The following is a 24,943-nucleotide window of genomic DNA, read 5'->3' as shown; positions in this document are numbered from 1 at the left end:
TATTACTTTCGAGGATAATAAAATTGAGTCTACGGCCATGCCACCCTGAACAAGCCCGATCCCGTCTGATCTCGGAAGCTAAGCAGGGTCGGGCCTGGTTAGTACTTGGATGGGAGACCACCTAGGAAGACCAGGTGCTGTAGGTGTAAAAAATAAAAAAAAAATAAGGGATTGTAAGCTGACAAGGTCCTTGCAATCTGTGAGGTCAACCAAGGGTCGCCTCGCCTAAAATAAAAATAATAATAATAAAATCGATATGACAGATATCATCAGAACACAACAGGATTTTTTAACCACAGAATGCACAGTGCACGAAGCCCCATCACCCCCTGCCCTGACCAGGTCCCCATCATGGTTCTACCTGCTTTCTCTGTAGAAGTAAGTGTGGAGCTGATAATCGGTATCTGGTTCAGGGGAGAAACTAGTTCATCCCATTAAGAAACAAACAGAAACCCACATCTGCCTTAATTTGCAGTAAGGTCAGTGATGGTGTCTTCTGCTAGGCTTCTTTCCCACTGGGGACCCATGTCCTCTATACTGTAAAGCGGACGGATGAGTGCTACGTGGATGAGTTCCTCATCCTATCCACATGGAGAGTAATAACCAGTTCGAATAGGCTTCTTTCCAGATAACATGCACTAGCATCAAACTCTTTTTTTTTTCCCCTCCTGATACCAACCAGCTTGGGTTACAAGTAGATACTAAAAGAGAAAGTACTGTCATGCAAACATTATAATTTAGAAGATCCAAGATCTGATATTGACCTATTTATAAGGTAAAAACACCAGCTGACTATATGTTTTTCCAGTTACTTCTAATTTAGTGTGACAAAATAAGAATGAAAACATAGCTATAGCTAGGGCTTATTACTCCTTTAGACTAACAGATAAAATATCAAAATAATCCTAATTAAAGCGAGATAATTAGGTTTCAAAAAGATAAAGTCTTGGCTCTACATTTTCAGTCAGTACTTATGTAACTCAGATATGAAGACAAAATAAAATGATTTGGTTCTGAGGTTATGCGTTTCATTTCTGTAGTGCTCACTAAAAGGAGGAAACAATGATTCATGGATGAATCCTCTTGCCAAACAGTTTTCAAATATGGGATTGCTGGTAAGTTTTACTTTTTCATATGTGTAATGTATCCCAGCTTTTATGTTTTCTACAAATTTTAAGACCACTGCCACATATAGTACAAAATTACAGATTTAGAAGCTAGTTAAGCAATATTTCTGATTTGGATTAAACAATATTTTTTTCTCTGTGTTCTGTTCATAACAAAGTACTCCAATATTTAAAGGTTACGTTTTTTTTTTTTAAATTTGTAGTCCTTGTAGCCTTTTCTTCGGGAAGTTAGGAAAGAAAGAGACAGGCTCTTAAAATTTATATAATTTTCTCTGACTCCTGTTCCAATTTTAATATTATCATTTTTTAAAAAAGACAAAACAGCAAAATAACTAGAGAAACTATTTGTGATTAATTATATAGGGAATTCTTGTAGAATTTCTAATTTTTTTTAGCTCTTGGAACCGTATGGGGACAGCCTGTCCCTGGTTGCCAAAAGACAAATGACTTTAACTTGGCTGCACATTTCAGAATTTGATGACTTGACACGTCACGAGAAGAAGTTGTCATCATTTGGCTGCCACTCATGAAATTTGATCCCAAGCTGACTGGAACTTGAGGACAGGGGTTTATTTCTACAAGCAGCTGTTTAGCTATTGCTCTACCCGTAAATTTACTGAAGCTAATTCTATATGAAAGTTAAATTTAGGAATATAGGCACCAGCAGCAATCAAATGAGTTGTATTAAAAATGTTACCATCTTCATTTCAGTGTAAATTTCCTTTCAAAGGACCTTGTATAGTGTCTGTGGTAAAATGTAACTCTTACATGAATAAAGCCATTCTCTGATTCACACATTTAATTCAAACCTTTAATTTTCCCTCACTGTTCTTTACTTTTCAGAGTCAAACCGAAGATAATCCAAGCAGCAAAATGGATTTGTCTGTAGGTGTGTATCACTCCACTAATACGAACGAAATATATTCTTGGTCACGGCATCCTGTTGGGGTCCCCTGCTCAGTTTGAGTTGGGACGGGTGCAGTTCAGTAGACAGGTATTCAACACTGTGGAAGGTACCGAGCCAGAACTCAAATGACTGCAAGAGCCAAGAAAGTAATGTAAATGAGTGATGTGTGCCAGGTATAAGGAATTGGGACTTGGGGGCCACTGGTTGGCTGCGGAGAGCATATGTGCCACCTAAAGGAATCAGCCTGGCTCAGCTCTTAGCAGTTGTTCCCGTGGAGGAGTGTAGGCTCAGCTTTGCCAGATCTTCCAGTTTTTGAAGAGAGGCCAGAAGAAATTCAGATGTATATTGATATCCCAATTTTTAAATATTGGAAGCTAATTCAGGTTGTTAAAAATGCTATGTGTGGCCAAACAAAATATGTCTGTGGCCCTGCCAGACTCAGCTCTCAGGTTGCTGGTCCTGTCTGCCCTGGGATGTTTCATTATTGACAGACTCTCCCACTGCAAGTGGAGCAGACGCAGGGTCAGCCCTTCGTCTGTAGGATCTTCAAAAGGAGGCCATTGCTCACCATGAGGAACTTAAACCAAGAAGAAAATAAAACAATGCTGGGTAACAAGGAAGTAGTGTTTGATCTATGACATTTTTAAATCTGAGAATAACTAAAAAATAAGCTTCCTGGGCACTGCTCATGTGAATATACATTAGCAAATTTACAGAGCTGGGAGAGAAAAGCGGAAATAACCGTTGCACCTGGGAAATCCCGTGGCACACCATCTCCAGTGTTCAAGTTCTGAAATTTTAGGGCAACAATTATGCCTCTTTGAGCTTTTCATTCCTAATAACTGTTTCACAGCCCCAACCATTTATTTCTAACAGATGCTGAAATAGCAGCAAGAGACAGAATCTCTCACCGAGGACATTTGCATTTGTGGGCATTCATCAAACATATCAATAACGAGTCTCAATTTTTTTTAGTCAGATTTTTACCAGGTCAGCCCTAAGGCTGTCTTTCAGTTTCCCACAGAAGAAAACCTACAACTGATACATGTTGGTGTTGGGGTTTGGTTTTGTTTTGTTTTGTTTTGTTTTGTTTTGTTTTGTTTTAAGGACCCACATGTGTTCCAGGGAGGTCACCCGCCACCTGAACCATTGAGAGCTCTTCTGGTCTTGTACCCAGCACCCCAAGGAGGAGCGTGGGGCAGGTCACTCTTGGCCATAAGAGAGACATTGATTCTTGAAATTTTTACTCTTTCTGTGGTACCTTTCAGGGAGCCTTACAGATAAAAAATTTGATGTGGACAAGCGAGCAATGAATCTCGGGGATTTTAATGATATCATGAGGAAGGATCGATCTGGGTTCCGTCCACCTAATTCCAAAGACATGGGAACCACAGATAGTGGGCCTTATTTTGAGAAGGTGAGTTAAATCTTTTGTTTAAGATAATAATTCATGAGAACCACTTTGGTTTCTGTTTGTCTTTTGATAATTGATTCCAGGAGGAAACAGAATTATGAAACTAAATTAATGAGCAAAACACAAACATCACCTGATTTAAATGGTGACATGACAACAGTTGATGTCAACAGGTGATTAGGCAGGAGCTAGAACCATCTGTCTTTAGGATGTGAGTAGTGTGAAGAATGTCTAAGTTTTAGAAAATTAATGAAGTTTGGAGGAGGAAAATGGTCTGACTCTGTAGTGGGGGAAATGCACACTCAAAACATGTAGAAGAAATTTTAGAGACAAATTAATTCTTAATTTTTTTTCTGCTACTTTTTGTGCAGTTACAAATTAAATTTCAGGATCTTGTGCAAATACTCTGTGTCTCTTAAGGCCTTGCCTTCCAGCTTTGTTGAGGTGACCCAAAACTTTCTGCTTTGCTGTTTCTAAGAGAGCTCTTTGTTGATCTTTCTCCATTTCTCTAGTGATCTATTTAGTTATAATGGTATACTTTTCAAATTTTCAACTATCTGATTCAAACAAGTCATTTATACCCATTTTTTTTATTTTTAATGTTTCTAATGGAGGAGATTATTTTTTGATTCGGAATACCAACTTGCAGTGTTCATAGTCTTCAGAAAGCAGTTAAAATCACAGTTTTTAGATCTGGCACATTTTTGTTATTATTGATGATGGTCCAGACAGCAACATATTCACAAGAAGGTTACTCTGGGTTCTGTTTCAGCAGCCGCATAGAGTAATCAATATTAGATGTATGAAAATAAAGTGTCTGGCAATTTTTATCTTAGTGCAATGGACAGAATGTGTTACTAACTTACAGGATAAGAAAAATCTATATCAAAGAGGATGACAGATGGTGTCTGTTGGGCGAAGTATGATGATTATTATCAGATCCAAATTCTGTCCTGGTTTATTGCTAATACACTCTAACTTTGTTTATTCCTAGTGTTTTCTCTCTTTTCCCTTTTTGCATTCTGTTGCTTCACTAACCAACACTCATTGTGATTGGCTAACTACTACTTTTCAGCTGACTTTGCCTTTCTCCAATCAAGATGGGTGCCTTGGGGATGAGGCTCCCTGCTCTCCCTTCTCCCCTTCTCCCAGCTACAAGCTGTCTCCCTCTGGTTCCACACTACCCAACGTCAGCCTTGGAGCAATCGGCACAGGGCTCAACCCCCAAAACTTCGCTGCTAGACAAGTAAGGAGGCCTCTCAAATTTATAACTGCTTGGCTGTGGCCTCGCCTTGGCCCTGGTCTGCAGTTTATTGCATCATTTGTCTGTCTTGGGAAATTTGTTGATTACTGAATGCACAGAATGATATTAAGTATAGGCTTTAGCTCTTTCAGCCCATAGAACCCATCTCTCTTCATGTTTCTCAACATGGATTTTATTTTAAATTTGTTTCTTTTGTTGTCTCATTTTTGGTCGTGAGTTTACATCTGATAACTAATAACTGCCTTAGGAAAATGTTAAAGAGACTATATAGGTACCTTACATCAGAGGTCCCCAAACCCTAGGTTGCAGGCTGGTACTGGTCTGTGGCCTGTTAGGAACAGCAGGAGGTGAGTGGCAGGCAGGCGACCTGGCAAAGCTTCATCTGTATCTGCAGCCACTCCCCAGCACCAGCATCACCACCTCGGCTCCACCTCACATCATCAGGGGTTAGATTCTCTCTCATAGGAGCACCGGTCCCTGGTGCCAGAAAGGTTGGGGACCACTGCTTTACATCATCTAATTTAACAACATATTCCCCATTTTAACACTAAATTGAATGACAAGTACATATAATTTTGAAGTCTTCTAATTTTAATAAAACTGCTAATTGGAAAATAGCAGCAAAACTAGTAAGATTAAGTGTTTGAGCGTTATAGCATCTTAAAATCTAGTGTCTTTGAGTTTAAAGTAATAATTACCCAAAGAAAGGTAACTTTAATATTAGATGATGAAGCTTTGAGAAGGCTGGATGTTGCTCACATGTGGCGGGGTTTCATTCAGCCAGAGCAGCCGCTCCCTAGGGTCTGATTGTCAGACCTCCGGGTAAAGGCTGTGCAGTAGAAACCAGACTGGCAGACCTGGCACGGTGGCGCCCACTTGCTTTTACGGGACTGAGGGGACGCAGCAGGCCTCACCATCTATTACCCTACAGTAGCTCTGTTGTAGTTTTGTGGAGAAAACCAGTAATTTGGAGACAATTCCTTTGTGACAGTCCAGTGATGATACTTTCCTAGTCACATTTCCATGAGCACACACTTGTCATTGTGACTTTCACCTTGAGATGTCATGGAAGGACATTTAATTTTTAGTTGTATTCCTTTTGCTTCCACATGATGACTTTCACATTATAAACTAAAGAATGATATAAACTCCTCTTACACCATAGTCCTCAAAGTCTTCTTAGCACATTTTAAAAATGGGTTATATTATATCTGTGTTTTCGGATTGGTTATGTCTGATTAGGAGTTATAGGTAATTTTTTTTTCCTTCCTTTATATTTTACTGTTTATCTTAATGTTTCCACAGAGGGCATGGATATGTATTGCTTATATAAACAGAAGATACAGTTACATCAGTGTTCTAGGGGGCTCTTTTGTTTTGGGTCAAGGTATAGAAAATGTAAAATAGATAGAACACTCTTGGTTAATGGTGATGGTAAACATGCTTCCAGAATCACATGATTATCCCGTGTTATTAGTATATGAACTTTAGTAAAATAGGCCAACCAAACCAGCTGTGCACTGGACTCTAAGAAAGGTCATTCCTCTTGGTTTTTTTGATCTTTGGATTGCTACAAAGTCCATGGTGAACCAGGTTGATACACATCTATCCAAATCCAGTCATGGTTTTTTCACATATTTTCATGCAGAGTTAATATATTTCATAATTAAAAGATAAAATTTAAGATTTTTATTTTCATGTCACAGAATATTTCAATCAGCTTGGTAACTTTGTTTTTAATTTATATACCTTTCTAAGTTAAACACTGTAGTTGAGGCAAATATCACCAATGATTATTAGGACTCAGGTCATAAAAGCCTCACATACAACAGCAAAACTTAGAAATAGCAAGATAAACTATCGTTAACACATGCACAACCTTTTAATGACCATTTTCCTAGTTTCTAAATACAGTTTTTTAAAAGAGAGGACCTGTATGATTGCCACTAACTACATTGTTGTGGGAAGTGGCTATTTCTGAGCCAAGAAATTGACTAGCTTATGATGCCAAGGTTCCAGATTTAAAAGTAGAGAAGGTATTTTTTGATAGGCTACTGTCGACCTATCTATACTATTATCCACATCAGATGTATCAAAGTGCTCGGAATGTCTTTAGGGACACTTGATAATGAAAGCCTAAACCTTTGGTGAGAGTGGGGTACAATCTGCCTACTAGGAATAGGAAACTAAGGTTTGATTTTACAAAAAAACTTGAAAAAGCAAATTTATTTTAATACTTCTTACCAAAAGAGAGGTTGAAATTTAAAATGACCCACAAAGCAGTTTTGGACTTGTCAAAAAATGGATTCTGGCATGGACTTTAGTTACCAGAAACCCCACCATTCAAAGGCCAGTCAATGAATAATTAATATCTAATAACAAGGTCATTACTTTGATAGTAAAATATAAGTGAGAACAATCTTAGCAGAGTATGCTACACACAGCACATTAGACTGTTTGGCCATCCTGACTTTGCAGAATATTCTTAGCAAAATAAATGTTTCTTATTTTCCTGAGAATGATCAGTAGCTCAGCTACTGACTACTGTGATCTCAGAAAAGTTAGAGCCAAGCTATTTCACCTTAGGGTGACAGTTTGATTAGTAAGGCAGTGGAAGCAGAGATATTAGAGTTTCTAGAATTAAAGGTCTTTTCATGTTTAAACAATCCTTTAATCCATGGTGGATCTTTGATTTTCTTTTATGAGATATACACAGATTTTGATTGCCATTCCTACTTTGTGTTCGTAATCATTTTCATTTTCAGTGCTTTTAAGTTTATTAATTTCCCCGTAGCAGTCCTTTAATCTATTTCAAATCATTAAGCCATCAAAATATCTTTAGTGTTCTAGAACTTAATAGTACCGTTACAAAGTTCTTTAAATTTACCTTAATTCCTGCACTGCCAGGGATACGACGATGGCAGTGACTTCAGTTCAGAGTATACACGCTTGGTAAAAGCAGTGGTGCCGCTCTCCTCACTGATGATGTTCAGCGGGGCCTTTTCAAGTATATGAAATTGGTGGGTCATGGATGTTTGCAAATGATGTGCCCATCCTACAGACCAGGGCCTTACTGAATTCTGGGAATAGAATGAGGGAAATATTAAGCTGGTGGTGGAAAGATGAAAATGGAAAATAACTACAATACGATTGAATGGCGGGTGCTGTCTTAAGAGTTTTAAAGTATTTGGGGAACACAGAGGTAGACTCAGTTAAGTGAATGTGAAATGAGGAAAAAGAGCTTGGGGAAGACTTTCCTGATGAGGATGACCTGTGAGCTGGGCCTTGAAGAGGCAAGTGAAGGTGCTGTAGAGAACCGCCTCAGGCGAGCACAGTATCAAGGATCAAACATGGTTTCTTTGCTGAAGGACTTTTCTCGGCTGGAAACAAGTCAGAAACGAAGGGCAGTCATATAGCCCGGGTTTCTATAGCTCTGATTAGAACAGTGTAGAAGTGCTCCAATGAATTGGTCCTCCAGAAATCAGAGAGTTAAGCTTGATTTTAACTAGACCGATAATCATATATTTGAATAAGAAGCTACAGGTGAGTAATGTTTGTTTTGGTGTCCTTGTAATGATTTTTCACTTTTTCCCTTTCTTCCTTTTTAATCTCGTTCTGTGATTGCTTCGGATTTCCTCATCTAGCAAAGAAGGGACTAAGACAGGGAAGGGTGTTCAGATCTGGAGTAGGGCCCTCGTGAAGCTAGGCTCACAGTTGGGTGGCACTGATTTTTTGCTTGAACTAACCAGCATGGAGAAGTAATATGGTGTTTTACAGTTGACATTGTTCATAAGCGTGCATTTTTACTCAAGTACCTTTCAAGATGGATCTTAGATTATAAAGCTTGAGAATAAATTTAGTAAACCCAATCTTAAAAAAGAAAGTAGTTGAAATGTCATACTGCTTATACCTTTCAATTACAAAAAAAATAGGATTTTTTTTTAACATTTGACTGAATTTAACCCTTTTGGCTATAGAGTTAATCAGATAGCAGGGGTGATGATAATATGCCCATGATTGGATCTGAATAATTTTCCTGAGCATTCCAAGGTCAGGAGCTTTGCAGTTATAAAATTATGTGATTCCATGGAGCACAGGATATGATTCTTCTGGTAGAAAACCTGAACTGTTTTTTTTTTTTGCATGCATTTTCTCACGTTAACAAAAAGCCTGACGCTGCTGTTATGTTTGCAGGGTGGCAATCACGGTTTGTTTGGAAATAGCACAGCACAATCGAGAGGTATGCACACACCGGTGCAGCCACTAAATTCTCCTAGTCTCCGGGCGCAAGTGCCTCCCCAGTTTATTTCCCCCCAGGTAAGCAATTGTGTGTTTCCACAGTTCAGAAGTAAACTCCATCCAGGGGGTTACCAGTTGTCAACAGATTGCTTTTGTGGGCTTAAAAGGAATAATAGTAGTTCTAAATTTGAAAAACTCAGATGTCAAGGATCAAGATTTTTTTAAACAAAAATATCAGTTCTCACCTTTTTATTGTATCGTGCATACAAAGTAGAAGTTTTTGCATGGAAAACACTATGGTTACATTACTTTTAGATCGCCTGTATATTTTTTCTAATATTGTATTGAATTTTTAATGACATGTAATTAAAACTACTTTGTAAGTTCTGTTGTGTCAGCATTCAGAAGTTGCTTGTCCTCAAGGATTCATCCACAGATGAACAGGAGAATTGCCAGGTTCTGGATTATTCTGAAAGATTTTGAAGGGCTATCTGCTAAAGTACTGACCAGGAGCTCTCAGGGGCAGTTTTAGAATTAATGAAGTGGCAGAGATTTATTCACAGAGCAGCTGTAAGACACTGTCCTGGAGTACCATGGGAACTTTTTAAGTCCATTTCTTAGTAGGAAATGTGCAATGAGTTTTGGAGGCTACAGTTGAGAGATTGTGCCAATCTACTGCATGCTGTCCCTTGTACCTTTTTGTCAGAAAATGGGTCTCAGAAGCAAAGTAAAAGCTGATAAGCCTGTGTATGGATTCAGTGTGTGACCTTACTATACTTAGAATGTTCCTCGTGTGAACTAAGTATGAGCAGGAGCTTTGAATCCGTCTCATCCTGTAAAAGGGGGTGAGGGCACTTACTGGATCCAACCAGCGGGTTGTAGGTTGTGAAAGGGTCAGGTTTGGTTGTTTAGGTTTTGAAATGTTTAAGAGAGAAGCTTAAAATATTTCTTTGAAACTGTCATTTATAGCTTTCACATCCTATTTTTGACATTGAATCCATATCTGTCTTGTGGACCTCCCCTAACCCCCATCTTCATGGTCCTGTCTGGGAATCTCGGCGTCCCCTTAGGGTCTCTCTTCTTTCTCTTCCCGCCCTCTGAGTTCCAGTCATCTTTCAGGTCCCGGGTAGTGGTATGTCCTGCAGACAGACCTGTTCCTGACTTCCCAGCACTTAAAATGGCAGTGTCTTAACTGTTAGACCTCTTTCCAATATGCCTTAGTATCAGGCCAATAGCCATCCATGGTTATTGACCATCTGCAGTGTGCCAGGTAGTGTGTTGACAAAGCACAGATGAAGAAAACGCCATCTCTCCCATTGCAGCCTCCTGGAGTTGGTGGCAGTGATGGAAGAATAGTCAGCAAATAGTGTGAAAAATGTTGTGTAGAATAAATGCTTAACAGAGATTGAGGAGCTGGGCGAGGCCTCACACTAGCAGTGGCACTTAAGCTGGGTCTTGAGGAGTAAGTCAGAGTTTGCTGGGCACAGCCAGACTAAAGGTGCCTTCTGGGCAAGCAGGAGCTGGAAGAACACGGCACGTTTGGGGAAATAACGGTTTGTTTAAATAATTAGAGCTTATGGAAGCATACAGATGCTGTGTAGAGTATAATAGGAAGAAACTAGTCAGGAAGTTTGGGACCATATTCAGAAAAGCTTTGTTTGCCTTGCTAAGGAGTTTGGACTTTGTCTTTTGGTCAGCCTGGTTTATAACCATCATCTGAGCTACAACTTAAAAATATAGTTCCCAGGACTCTCCCAATCTACCGAGACAGAATCTTGGGTGTTGGAGCCCAAGTTTCGGCTGCTACTATTATAGATCATATAGTTTAAGCAAGAGTTTTTAGCAAAGTGGCAGTGTAGGAAAATTTATGTTTTAGAAGGATAACATTGATTGTAACACAGAGGACGTGGTTGAATGGCAGAATCACTAGAGCAGAGGAGACCAGTTAGAAGGCTAGTGCAGGGGTCCAGGTAAGGCAGCGGCGGTGGGAAGAACGACTTTGTGAAGGGCACTGGTGACCTTCATGTTGTGGAATGCAGTGGTCTGTTCTCCAGTTTCTTCTTACTCAGCGTCGCAGCAGCATTAGACACAGGTGGTCACTCCCTCCCTTTTGAAGCACTTAACTCACTTGGCTTTCAGACACCTGCTGCTTCTCCAGCTACCTCTCCTTCTCCATCTCCTTTACAAGTTCCTCCTTCCCCCAACATTTAAATGTGAGAGGCCCTAGTCTCAGTCCTCGAGCCTATTCTCCCCGTCTGCAGTGACTGCTAGGTGATCTCGCCCAGTGGAATGGCTTTAAATACTGACAGCTCCAAACGCTGACAATGTCTTCCACCCAGATCTCCCTTCTCAACTTTATAGACTTCTAGGGACCTCTACTAGGATGCTTTATAAGCATCGCAAGTTAACATGTCCTAAACCGAACATCTGACTTCATCCCACGCTCCCCTCAAAAATATCCTCTTCCTCCAAGGAAATGGCACTCGTTCTGCAAGAGCTCTGGTCTCACACCTCGGAGTTCATTATGCATGTTCTCACAGTCCGATCCAGTCCATCGAGAAATCGTCCCTTCACAGCTTTATCCAGAAGCTGACCGTTTCTTATCACCCCCTCTAGTATGACCCCTGGCCACGGCACCACCATTTCACTCCTAGAAACGGCCCCCTGCCTGGTCCCTGCCCTGCTTCATTCCACACTTGGCTGCCGTGAGCCTGTTCTTCATCCAGCATTCAGGCTGATTCTCTAACACCGTGCTGTTCGATATAGCCATTAGCCACGTGAGCACTTGAAATGCGACTGGTCGAATGGAAGAACTAAATTTTTAATTTTAATCAGTTGAAATTAAATAGCCATACCTGGTTCGTAGCTCCTGCATGATAATACAAACACAAGACATTTGTCAATGTAGAAAGTTAAGGTAAATCATGTTTCCACTTGAATGGGAATCCTCTCATGGCTCGCTCTCTCACTGAGAATACAAAGCTAACTCTACCCTGGTCTTTGAGGCTCATAGTGGTCTCCCCAATCCCCACTCCACACCACCACTCCGCCCGCTGCCACTCTCCCATTCATTCAGTCCTCTCCAGCCGACCGGCCCCAGCACACTGAGCATCTTCCCAGAACGCTCTTCTCCCAGAATGCCACATGCTCCATCCTTATTTCCTTGGGATTCCTGCTTCAGTGCCACCTTGTCAGAGAGGCTTTCCCAGGCCAGGCTGTGCATAGCACCCACCACCATGGTTTCTGCAACTCCCCATCTCTCCCCTCCTCCCACCCCCCAGGAGTGGACTAAGCTTCACCGTGGCCAAATGTGTTGTCCTTGTTCACCTGGATCCTGGACACCTACAGCTGTGCAGGGCATGGATTCGAGCTCAGTAAATATATGTCAGATCATGGGAAGGTAGATGCATTTCAGAATGATTTAGAAAGTGGCATTGTTGGGAAAGCACTGGTTAACTGAGCCCTAAGAGACTTACTGGCTGCAGAGCTCTTTATGACCAGAGTATCTGCACTTGTTGGAAGAGAAAAGTGCTTTTCTCCTACATTTTTGAAATTTGTTTATTTAGCAAAATGTGGTTAACATTTAATGCATAATGAGGATAGACTATTAAGCAGTGGAGTCTTTGATTTCTTTCCTGACATTTTCATGTTTTAAAAAACAAAGCAATCGGGTAGCTGTATTTCTTTTTTAAAAAGTAAGGACAATATAATAGCTGCACTGAAAGTTTGGCTAATCGAGAAAAAAATTCTAGAAACCCCCAACCCCGTTACAATCATTGGGATTATTTCAACACAGTCTCCTATGCAGACTTCATTTGTGTACAAGCAGACTTTTCACGTAATTTTACTCATGGCCACTATATCCTGCTGTTCTCATCAGCATTAGGTCATCACGTTTTCGCTGTTACTGTGTAGTCTCCATGTTGATCATTCTTAACGAAAAAGGCATAAAGTTCCATCAGGTAGACTTACTTCCATTTCCCTTCCCTCATTTTCGGATATTAAATTGTTTTTAATTTTTTACTGTTATAAATAATGCTTAGAGAAATCTTTATACATATATCTTTACCCACATTATTTCTAAATTTAGTTACCCAGAATGAAATGGGTCAAAGCACATAAACATTTAAAATTTTTGATAAATATTTTTAAATTATACAGCCGTTTTAACCACTTAATATAAGGGCAGTCAATATTTAATGTAAACCTAGAAAGAAGACATTGAAACTACTCTTTAAGATTTGTTACAAATGTTCCAGGCTTTGACTTTTTCTACCTTGCCTTTTTTATCCTTAGTCAGATATTCAGCAAGTAACATATTCTAGCAGGCTTTTGTCTTGCTTTTAAATTGCTGTCATTTTGCACCTGCAATGCTTCATTAAATGCCATATTGGCTTCAACTCGATCTTCGCTTTCTCCAACCCAGCTGGAGAGTGAAGGCCTTTTAAGCCAGAATAATTAACTCCCTGCTATGGGAATGTGCAAACCTGCACTGTTAATTACTCTGCAGCTCAGGTATGAATAGCCATTTGCCAGGAGCCTAGTGGTGCTTCTCACTGGTCCTTCTGTATTCATTGGAGAAGGACAGTGCATGTGCAGTCTGAAGAAGGGAGAGGTTGAGCAGAGCTAGCTAGGAAGTCCTCAAGTGTAACCTTTATAACTATCAATTTTATGGAACATATGAGGTGCTGGCATTTAAATTAAAGTATAAAAATATATTGTGTTAGCATTTCTTTATAGTCTTTCTGTATGTCTATCTTTTAAACAGTATATTGTTTAATTTTACCTTTTTTGTACTTTATGTAATAAAATCTCTTACTTTTTTTTACTTGATATTGTTCCTGAGATTTTCCCATGTTGATTTGGGCAGTTGCAGTTCATATAGTATTGATACTTGGGCTGTTTGCAGATTTTTGCTATTGTGAGCACTGCTGCTGTGAATATTCTTGTACTTGTCTTCCAGGATGAATTTCTCTAGGTTACTTCTGGGTCATGGGCATGTTTTATTTGGAATGGTGGTTTCTTTAGCTAATTTTGAGTAGTAGGAATAATAAAAGGATAGAATAAAGGTCTTTTGGCAAGGAATGGCATACATTCTCAAGACTGAGAGAAATGTGTTGGTCAGGAGACCAGCTGATTTGTTCAGGAGAGCTGTTAAAACTGAATGAAAAAGTAGGGAGAAATGAAAGCTCAGACAATGGCTATTTCGGAGGCCAGCAGATTGAGAAACAAAATAAGCAGAGGAGATTTCTCATAGGTCATAGGATAAAACGTTGGAAAAGAAGTTAGAAACAGTGCTGATAATCTAGTACAGCCCTGTCCAATAGAAATATAATGTGAGCCACATAATGTAATTTAAAGTTTTTAGTAGCTTCATTTAAAAAGACAAAAAGAAAAAGGTGAAATTAATAATATTTTCTTTATCTAAGTATAGCTAAATTATTATTTTAGCCTGTAATCAATGCTTAAAAATTACTATTGAAATTTTTACCTTTTTTTAATACCAAGTCTCTGAAATCTGATACGTATTTTACACTTAAAGCACATCTCAGTGTACATTAGCCATGTTTAAAGTGCTCAGTAGCCACATGAGACTAGTGTTAACATTGGATAGCACAGGCCTGTAAAACGTAGTTACTGTATTAGTTTCTTAGAAACTACCACAACAAATTGCCACAAACTGGGTCACTTAAAACAACAGAAATTTATTTTCTCATAGTTTGGAGGCTAGAAGTCCAAAATCAAGGTGTCATAAGGGTTGGTTCCTTCTGGAGGCTTTTAAGGAGAATCTATTCCATGCCCCTCTCCTGGCTTCCGGTGCATGCTGCCAGTCCTTGGTATTCCTTAGTTTATAAATGCATCGCTCCAGTCTCTCCTTCCGTATTCACATGATGTTCTTCCCTGTGTCTCTTCACATGACTTTTCCTTTTCTCTGTCTCTGAGTTTAAATTTCCTGCTTCTTATAAGGACGTGGTCATTGAATTAGAGCCCACTCTTAATCGAGCATGACTTCATCTTAAACTTGGTTATATCTACAAAGACCTTATTTCCAAACGAAGTCACATTCTGAGGTTCTAAGTGAGCATGAATTTTGGAGGAACACTGTACAACCCAGAATGGCTGCTAAATCAAATGAACAAGAGATTCCACTGAAGACTGTAAATAGGATTGCATGGGTCACTGTGAGGTAGAGTGGACTAAGACTCCAGTTTGGAATATGGTGTTGCTAGTGTAGGATATTTCTACACTCATAGCCCTCCCCCCAAAAAAATTCTTAATATTTTGAAATTAGAACTATTATGTCAAAGACAATAAGTTGTCACATTGGTGACCAGTTGAGTGAAAGGAGAGATGAAGAATTGTTACCTGGGAGAAATGGTGGAGGGCGTGTCCCTCATACTGGCCGTAAAGCTGGTACAGAGGCAGACTGCACAGTTGCAGTATGCTTGCTTTGAGCTCACATCTGCTAGGGGACCAACACTTAAAATAGAAAAATCGAACAAATTTCTTCAATTAATTGGCAACATTCAGCATCTCTTAGAGGATAAAGAGGAAGCAGGGAGAACTATTGCTTTACACCAAAATACTTTCCCAAATGATAGAATCAATAGGTTAAGCGAAGGTGGCTGAGGTTTTGGAAGAAAGTGAGTTGGTAAGCCAAGTATAAGAAAACCTGAACTTGGATGTTTGTAGACTAAAAAGTGTCCAAAGATAGGCAAGTATTCTTGAGAATGTGGCAGACAGAGATGGTGACTCAAAAATATTAGGAAACAGGGATTTAAGTGCGATGCTAAAGAAAGAAAATGGGGAGACCCAGTGGGTCTTCTGATGAAAGCTTTCTGATGACTGATGACTCCGTTTTTAGAAGGGCATATTCAGAAGATGGAAAATCAAGGTATGCAAGCAAGGACGAATATGTGTATGAGTCGAATATGTGTACGAGTCGAATATGTGTAAGAGTCGAGTTGGGGGATTAGAATACAGTGTAAACTGAGGATTGCAACAGAGTAGGCAGATTAAAAGAGGTGTCAGAGTTTGGCGTGGTGCAGTTCGGTGACTGGGAAAGGAGTCACTGTGGACTCTGTATAATGCTGACCAGTGAAGTGGAAATAAAATTTTACTGCTTTTTTCTTCTCTATTAAGAATAAGGATGTTCAACCAAAAGGATTAAGATTCCTTAAATTAGGGAATGTAAATTCTACAACAGAGAATTTGTGAAGAGAATGGCCAGCCCTGCCTGTGATCTTCAATGACTGTGGATCTTTGAGGCGAGTTTAGTAATGACAACCCCTCTTTGCTGCCTAAATCCTGAATTTTTAAGACAGAGGATGAAGGCGTATGGGGACCCAAATTACCCCCTTTACTACTGGGAAAACTGACACTAGAGAATGTGAGCTATTCCTAATACTGAATTCCAGACTTACCCCCTGCAGGTGGACCAGGCAGTCATCTCTGTAGGCTTGCTAACAAGAAAGAAAAAGAGACCTGGAGTGTTGTCACTGGAATAAAGATGGGTGCTCCTCTGTGTGGAGCCTCGGATCAGAAATGGGAGGGAAGCACCCTTCCCCTACAAGGAAACGAGGAAAAAGGGGGAAATTTTAAACAATTTTTAAAAGAATAAGGAAAGTCGCTTAAAGACTGATGAACTTTGTGCCAGTTCCAGGCAAGATTCTAGACTAGCTTATCAAAAAGATGGCTTTCAAGCACCTGTGATAGGAATCAAGAATCATAGTTTGCTAACAAGTTTAAACTTAACTCATTTCCTTCCTTGATTGGTAAAAAGAATCTTGGATTATAAGAATGACATAGTTGTATCTCTATTTTGACAAGCCATTTGACAAGCTATCTCTTTGTTTTAGACAAGATGGAAAAATATAGGCTAAATGCTGAAACAGTTGTGTGGATTAGTAAATGATTGACGGTTCCCAGGCTGATTGGTTTCAGGTTTGGTTTTTAGTGGCATGTTACTAGATTATCCTCAGCTCTGTCAAGTTCATTATTCAAATCGATGACCAGATGTGGAAACGCAGACTGGGAATGAGTAGAATAACAGGGTAGAAAAGAGTTTGGTAGAGGGACGGTTAATAAGTTAAAATGTAATATTCATTCATTTAATAGGTGCTTAATACAGCACCTATTATGTGCCATGCACATAAAGGTAAATGTAATGTCTTAAGATCAAAACATAAATTAATAAAATTTGAAAACCCCTGCTTAAATATTATATAGGAGAGCAAAACATTTTTAAATATCGTAGATTTTAAATGACAATAGGCGTAGTGCGTGAATTGAGAGCTATGGTACAATCAGAGAAACTGAGATCTTAGGATTGTTCAATGAAGAAGGGCTTTAACAGAATGATTAGTGATGGCCAGGCCCACTCAGTGCTAGACTTTTCTAAAATTGGCTTTCTGTTCTGGGCTCTGCAAAGATGAGCCATCCAAAGATGGGAGGGAATCCTTCCTCTGTCCCCAGAGGTTCCTGCAACGTAGCCCAGCTCACTCCTGAACACTGTGGGGAGGGAACTAGCCAAGCCGCCTGACCTCGGCTCCCCTGCTATGTATGCCTCTGCACCTCTGAGTGTTTGGTGTGAGGAGCCATGAGCTGAAACTCCAGTGGCTCTTGTTTACAAGTTTGATATATTTTTCTTATTTATATAACAGAAATACTTTCTTTTAAGCATTTATGTATTAGCTTTATGTAGTTTGGCACATTTCCAGTAATAACTTCTCCAACAAAAGTCATATTGTCGTTAAAATTTTTTAGTCTCGCAGATGTTTTCTTGCTTGTAAAGTTCATAATTTTTATTGTAGAAAAATTGGAAAGCCTAAGGAAAGAATATAAAAGCTCTTATGTCACCACTCAGGGATAACCACGTTGGTGTATTTCTCCCAGTCATTTAATATTTTTCAAGGAAAAAATTGACACTTCCTTTAAATCTATTAAGATTCTTTTTACACAAACTCAAAAAATTATTTTGATAAATTCTGACAGTTTCTTCTTTTTTTCTTTTTCTTTTTGTTTTTTTCTTCCTTCCCTTTTTACCAGGTTTCTGCCTCGATGCTCAAGCAGTTTCCCAACAGTGGCCTGAATCCAGGTCTTTTCAATGTGGGGCCCCAGTTATCTCCTCAACAAATTGCCATGCTGAGCCAGCTTCCACAAATTCCCCAGTTTCAGTTGGTAAGTAGCAGATTTTCCTCCTATGGCCAAAAAGATTATTTACTTTTTCTGTTTTCTTTAACTAGATTTGCCGTGTTTTCTATGTGCTCACTGGGTGGTAAATGTGACCAGTAGACCAGGAACTTAGTGGTACAACCTCACGGACACCTGACTCAGTGATCTGTACTTCAGCCCACACACCCTCCCGCTATCCTCAGCGAGTCCACCTTAGGAGACTTAAGCCCTCTCTCTTCTCCCCTGTAGGCATGTCAGCTTCTCTTGCAGCAGCAGCAGCAGCAGCAGTTGCTGCAGAGCCAGAGGAAGCTTTCTCAAGCTGTGCGCCAGCAGCAAGAGCAGCAGGTAATGACATCGGCAGGGGCCCTCTCCTGCTTTCTGCGAGTTGCCCATCTGTCACCCTCCGATAGCAAAAACAAATCATACACAGCCTTGTCCTGTGGAGTTAAGGGTGTTGGCTTATCATGTGTCTGTTTCCCCTTGGGCCTCCTGCTCGCTCTGGACTTGCCTCCAGCTGGCTCGAATGGTGAGTGCGCTCCAGCAGCAGCAGCAGCAGCAGCAGCAGAGACAGCCTAGCATGAAGCATTCACCATCTCATCCTGTTGGGCCCAAGCCACATCTGGACAACATGGTACCCAACACTCTGAATGTGGGGCTCCCAGACCTTCAAACCAAAGGGCCAATACCTGGATATGGTTCTGGTAAGTGGTTAGAAAGGAAAACTGCTTTTTTAATAAAGCCTCTAGTAGGAAGTGGACCTATATTACCCTCTGTTTTCACAACACCCACGCAAAGTAGATATTCTCATCCCTGTCTTACAGATGAGATATCTGAGTTATGAACACCCTAGAGTTTCGACGGTTTTCCTAAGCTTAAACACAATCAGTAAATAACAGACAGGGCTCCAGCTTCTGACCATAAGAGTCTTTTACTATGGCAATCTGCTTTCCTACTGCTAGGAATTTTTAAAAGCCAGTTTAAACGTTTGTACATGCTGCGTACTACATGTACCTGAGGTTTTAACCTGTTAAAATATATACAAGTTGAGATGTTTAGCTATACTGGTAAAATTACTATCTCTTGAAAAAAAATGGGGTACTAAAATTAAAATTATAAGGCAAACTGATAAAATTCTTCTGGTATTAGTATTTCATCTGATTTAAATAGAATTAGCACAAGTAAGATTATACCTTTGACATTCATCAAGAATTTGTTGGCAGGCGAATTGTAGCTCGTTCAGAACTGGGGAACGTGTTGTAAGCAGAATCTAATCAGTGCGGCAATAGCAATTTAAAAATAAAATTTAAAAATTAAAAAGGTACCACACACCACAGCAGGTTTCTTCTCAGATTGACATTTAGATTTTATTTTGGTAAAGAAGATACTGTGCACATTCAAAAACAAGAGTGTGGGAAACCTGAAATTTAGGCTCCTAGGTGACAAATGGCCTTGCTCTCTGTGCTCTACTTCTGTGAGGTGCCCAGTTCCTACTGTGGTGCCCACATGCAGAGAAGAGCAAAGACTTCAGGGACTCCTTGACCTTGGATAGCTTTAAGGGAGTTAATTGCCAAATCCTCAACTTCCATCACATATACTCTTAAAAATGACCTGCCTGAGAACTGACTTAAATTTAAAATAACCTTTCTTGCACTTGACATAAAAGAAGGGCAAACTCTACACCATCCCATATCTTTCGAGGGCATTCTCATCTGAGTATAGAACGCCAGGGTACCAAGCAAGGAGGACACCTCCTGTAATGACTAAGGAAGGTGTCATTACCTGCCAGGTTCCCAGTCTTCACCTTCATCATGTTTTCTGTTCAGGATGAAGCTTGACATAACCTGGGTATCTTGGTATGTGCTGAGTTGTTCTGAATTTATTATCACCATATGCGATAATAAAGCAGGGCAACTTTTCTCCTTCGCTCCCCTTTTGTCAAAGAGTGCATAGTTCTCGAAGTAGAGTCCTGTCAGTTCAAAGCAAAGAGAGCCCCTGGAAGCCACCAACGGCTTTCCCACGTGTTCTTTTCAGCTCTTCTCAGTGCTCATCCCTAGACATCCCATGTCTTAGGTGAAAGAAAAGCATATTCAAACAGTTTGAGCAAATCAGTTAGTGACACTGACTCTTAAATACATGTTTTAACAATGCATCAGATAAAGCCTGTGGGTAAACTATTATATCATTTCCTTTAGTCTGGGTATGCATTAGTCAATTGTCAGAAACCTAAAATGATGATGTGTTTATTCCATTGACAGTCCTTATAACATCATTGATATTTTCTACCTCCTAGTAAAAGTAAAACGACATGTTGGCTGCAAATCTGTTCGTTCATATACCTTTCTCATTTATTATATATATAGGAAAATTTTATCACAATGTCTTGTTAGGTTAATGCTGTTATATGTGATTATTGTATTTGAGTCTTAACTATTACTAGTGGCTGAAGGATCAGAGTTCAATATACACACATATGTATATATACTAAAGAAATGTCCTGTTTGTCATCATAGTCCTGTTTCATAAGTAACTTACACGTTTAGCTATGTATCATAAACCAAATTAAAAGTAAGGAAGAAGAACATATGGACTTACTAGTTTATATTTGATAACTTATTAAACAACAGATAAATTCATTTTATTGGGTCTTTATCATTAATTGTGATCTGACCAGTTATAATCTACCTTACAAGATGCATTTTTGTAATTCATTTCACAGTTATAATTTTCCTTAATTTATATTACCACATTTATTTGAATTGAAAAATACATGTTGGGACTGACTGAGCATAAGTCTGATTTGCCTGCCTGTTTTGAATGAACTAAATCTGTAGCTATAAGATTTTGATGAAAATATATTTAAAGCATATACAGAGATTAACTTTTTCAAAAAAGATTATATGGCAAAGATGTAATAAAATAAATAATATCTCAGTTTTCCTAATGCTGAATATATCGAACTAAAAAAGATATCTGTGGGTAAAAGAGTAGCAAGAATAATCTTAAGTCTTGATAAAGCCTCTTTTAGTATATTTTTTCAAAATTAAAAAGTTGAATGATTTTAATGACTGCTTAACTAATCCTTAATTGATGTTTTTGTTAAATAGTTGGTTTTCTAATTCTCTGCTTTTAGCAAAATTGAAAATATACCTAATTGAATTGTCAGGTGATGATGACTCATCTAAAAGTGGTGTTTTAGTATCTATGTTATTGAACCCTGGGGGAAAGGGAAGATACCTAAAAAGGAATTCGAAGAAATAAATAATGTTATAACAAGTCTCCTTCTTTTCCCATCCTCTTAATTATATAAAATTTCTTAGTACTTTATGTTTACAAAATTTTGTAAAAATAGGCATAGAGTAGTGTGAACTTGGTCTCATTCTAGTAATAAGCCATAGTCATTCATAGTATCTGAACTAATCAAGGAACAGTCACTCATCTTATTAGAAAATGCATTTCCAATAAAATTTTCTCTTTATGTTTAAAAATATCAAAATCTGTAATATTTATGTGAGTGGTATACCCAGTGAAAAGTAGTTATGAATATTAGAAATTATTTAACTAGCAGAAGAGTAATTTATATCTATCCTAGGATTATTAATGTGTCAGTATCACATGTGCATGTGATGAGCAACTGTGGGTGATTTGTTTCTTTTATAATTTATTCTTTATTATAATTATTGTAAAAGCACTAGTTTTTCAATCTACAGCAAAAAGTAGCAGAAATAGAGAACTATAGACAAAGGGAGTGAAGGAGTGATCAGCTAAGGACAAGTTAAGAGAGTTCCTTCCACTTGGCACTGAGCCAAGTGTTAGTGACGAATAGACAATGAATTAGGGTGTGTGGAAGCAGGAGAAAGTAATTGTGACAAGGACAGATGAGGTAGACAAAGGGTCTTTTTTGCGAGAACTATAAGATAGGCGAAATGGATATACTGGTGAAATGAGCCCCTGGTTAGGCAAGAGGCATGTCTTATCTCTGTGCTGCAAGCTCCTAACATAGCACCTGGCACAAATTAGGCTCTCCATAAATGTTCATTCAACTGAACTAAATGGTTTATTTGGTTTGAGTTAAAGTGTTGGTGAGCTGGAGAATTACAGGTAGGCCACTTGTTGGACTGAACAAGTTTGGTTTTGATGAAATAGTGAGTATAATAACATCACTGTTTTCCTGGGTGTAGAGGTAAGATGACTCGTAAATGGCCCAGAGGTCACAAGCAAATGCCCTCTGCTTCCTGTTAATGCAGGCACTAGAGCATAGTTACCCAGAATCCCTTCCGTCCAGATTTATTGCGCACATTCTGTATATCCTCATGTCATGCCAATTACTACATGACATTGAAGAAAGACACAGAGTATGTACAAACTTGCATTGATTTTTCCTCTCAAAGTTTTGAGTTTGTAGATCAAACCTTTCAAGGCAGTTTTATCTCCTAGTCTCCCCTGCACCCCCTTCCATTTTTTTTCCTCACCAAACCTGTTATTTAGTTACAGTGCTACCATATCTTGGTGGCCTTTTATCCCCTAGTTTCTAATGAGAAAGATGCCCACTATGCCTAAGGTTCAAATGGACCTGCTCAAACTCTCCTCCCCTAAGATTTATAACTCTTACTCATTTTCAACACTTCCCATATCGCAAAAGAACTCTGAGCAGCTAAAATTAAATATCTTTAATTCACCATGAATTTTAAAGAAATTTTAGAGCAACTTTAAAGAAAATTAATGTGTAAGAAATGGTTCCTTATAGTCTTACTCATCCCTACATTCTTCTCTTTAACTTCACCAGAATCCAGGGTTATTTTCAAAAGCTCTTTCTCAGTTACTGGAACCAGCTTTCAGATGGCCTGCAGTCCAAGCACCTTGAGCTGATTTTCTCTGTCAAAGGTAGAAGTGTAATTTGCCCAAGGAGTAACACATTTAGGCCATTAAAGCTTATGTCGGACAAAGCTCTCGTTCCTTTCAGCTTCCCTGTCCTCCAGTCTCATTTCATTTCAGCTACATAGGACAATAGAAGAAAATATCCGAAACCTTTTTTAAAAAAATTATTTAATTTGAAATATTTCCAGCTCATACCAAGGATTTCTGCTTCCCACCTCCACCCTCCAAGCAATCATTCGGACTTGTGAAGTCAGTTACAAACAGGGTAAAGGAGTGGTGTTCCTTATATTAATAGCGACATTTTAAACATGGGCCAAGCAAGTGTTAAAATGATTTGAGCTTGATTTATTATGAACTTATAAAACTATCCCTGACAACTGGGAGAAGCACAGGGGAGAAAAACATGACCTGGGCCCTCAGTGGGATGTGGATAAATGGAACTTACGTGTCAGTAACACGGCCAGATGGTAGGAGGTTAAATGGGTACAGCATGGAGTCCGGCCTGGTTGTTGCTGCACAGTCTAGAGTCAGCGTAGATTGGTTTCTGGTTCTTCCAGGTCACCTGAGCCTTGACGTGGTGGGGACCCCACTCACCTCCCTGGGAGTGCCTGTACTTGTGTGTTGCTGCTGTACTTACTATGGCTCCTTCTGGTCTTTCTATGGTTATTCATTGTTCTTCCCCTCCCCTATTTTATTTATTTTAGGCCTTTATTTTACTTTTATGAGAGTCAGTTTCAAAAAGCATTAAGTACCTTCTGGTCCAGAATGGACAATGGACCTTGTGAGACTCCATCAGCAAGCCTTTCACATTGGCTTTCATCTTTCTAGCCCTGTGCAGTAGGAAAACATGGTCCACTAAAACTCTTGCTGAAAGCCTGGCACCTGAGGCTTCCCTGGGGGCTCATGGCAAAGTAAATTCTGAACCTCTTACCAATTTGCCGATTCAGGCTTTGGGGTTTTCATCATTGCATAAAAACTTCTTTCAAATTGATCTCTCAGATTCTATCCTGACTCCATCTACCCCATTCTCACGTTGCCAGTTCTCTTTCTTAAATACAAACCTAGTTATTTCTCTCGCTTAAAATTTTCTTTATCTCCTGTCTTAGAGAAAAAGTCCAAACTCCTTCACCTGATATATAAAGACCCAATGTGACATGACTCTTCATCTCTTCCCCATCTCCTGCCACTCTACCTCACTTCATCCATAGTTGGCCAAGCAGTGGAGTCACATTGAACTGTCGTCATTCTCTAAATATGACTTATTGTCATGAGTTAGAGCTTTGTACTTGGTTTCCTTGACTTATTCACATACCTGCCCTAGGCCCCGAGATCAGATGTCCTTTCTCTGTAGCGTCTTTCCTCCCCTGATACCCTTACCACAGCTTCATAGCTGCTCTCATACCATGTTGGTTTGATATGTGGATGCCTCTATCTCAATTGGAGAATCACTGGCCCCAACATTGTGCCTGGCACAAAAGTGAGCTAGATGAATAAGCGAATGCACAACTGCTTTGAGACAGTCTTAATTACCTGGCAGTCATACACGTTTTCATACCTTAACCGAGTCATCACATTTTTAGCAAACAAGAGCCAAGATCAGCATTTTGAATCAAAATATCCATTTCTGAGTGAAGAAACTTCTTGTAAATTGGTCTTTAAGTTACAAATGAAGCTATTCATAGGTCCTGCCTTAGAACTCTTGGTTACTGATACTGGAAATTTATAGAAAGACATAAAACGTGGTTCTCTGTTTTAGGCTTCGGCTCTGGCAGCATGGACTATGGCATGGTTGGTGGGAAGGAGGCTGGAACAGAGTCTCGCTTTAAACAGTGGACCTCCATGATGGAGGGACTGCCCTCTGTAGCCACACAGGAAGCCAATATGCACAAAAATGGTAAGAGCAAGCAAAGCATTATGAGTTGGCGCTGTTCTGTCTGACGTTC

The 24,943-nt window shown here is 39.4% G+C and overlaps 1 protein-coding gene and 1 non-coding gene across 9 annotated transcripts in view; both read left to right on the top strand.

The window, feature by feature from the left end:
* The window catches only part of TNRC6B (trinucleotide repeat containing 6B), a 204,229-nt gene that overhangs the window by 167,564 nt on the left and 11,722 nt on the right, over window positions 1-24,943 (top strand). For 7 of the 8 annotated variants that reach the window (XM_025050577.1, XM_006917396.3, XM_015593603.2 and 4 more), the window contains 8 exons: window positions 1,041-1,115; window positions 1,971-2,016; window positions 3,303-3,451; window positions 8,907-9,029; window positions 18,000-18,131; window positions 18,375-18,470; window positions 18,640-18,826; window positions 24,757-24,894. In XM_025050577.1, coding sequence (XP_024906345.1) covers window positions 1,041-1,115; window positions 1,971-2,016; window positions 3,303-3,451; window positions 8,907-9,029; window positions 18,000-18,131; window positions 18,375-18,470; window positions 18,640-18,826; window positions 24,757-24,894 — 946 coding nt within the window. The remainder of the gene's footprint in view (window positions 1-1,040; window positions 1,116-1,970; window positions 2,017-3,302; window positions 3,452-8,906; window positions 9,030-17,999; window positions 18,132-18,374; window positions 18,471-18,639; window positions 18,827-24,756; window positions 24,895-24,943) is intronic. The other variant, XM_025050578.1, reaches the window with a different exon arrangement.
* LOC112484235 lies at window positions 28-146 on the top strand. Its single transcript, XR_003047959.1, has one exon. It is a non-coding gene; the product is annotated as a 5S ribosomal RNA (ribosomal RNA).

The sequence above is a fragment of the Pteropus alecto genome, unplaced genomic scaffold (genome assembly GCF_000325575.1).
Source record: "Pteropus alecto unplaced genomic scaffold, ASM32557v1 scaffold157, whole genome shotgun sequence".
Lineage (NCBI taxonomy): Eukaryota > Metazoa > Chordata > Mammalia > Chiroptera > Pteropodidae > Pteropus > Pteropus alecto.
This window is presented reverse-complemented; position numbering and strand designations above follow the sequence as displayed.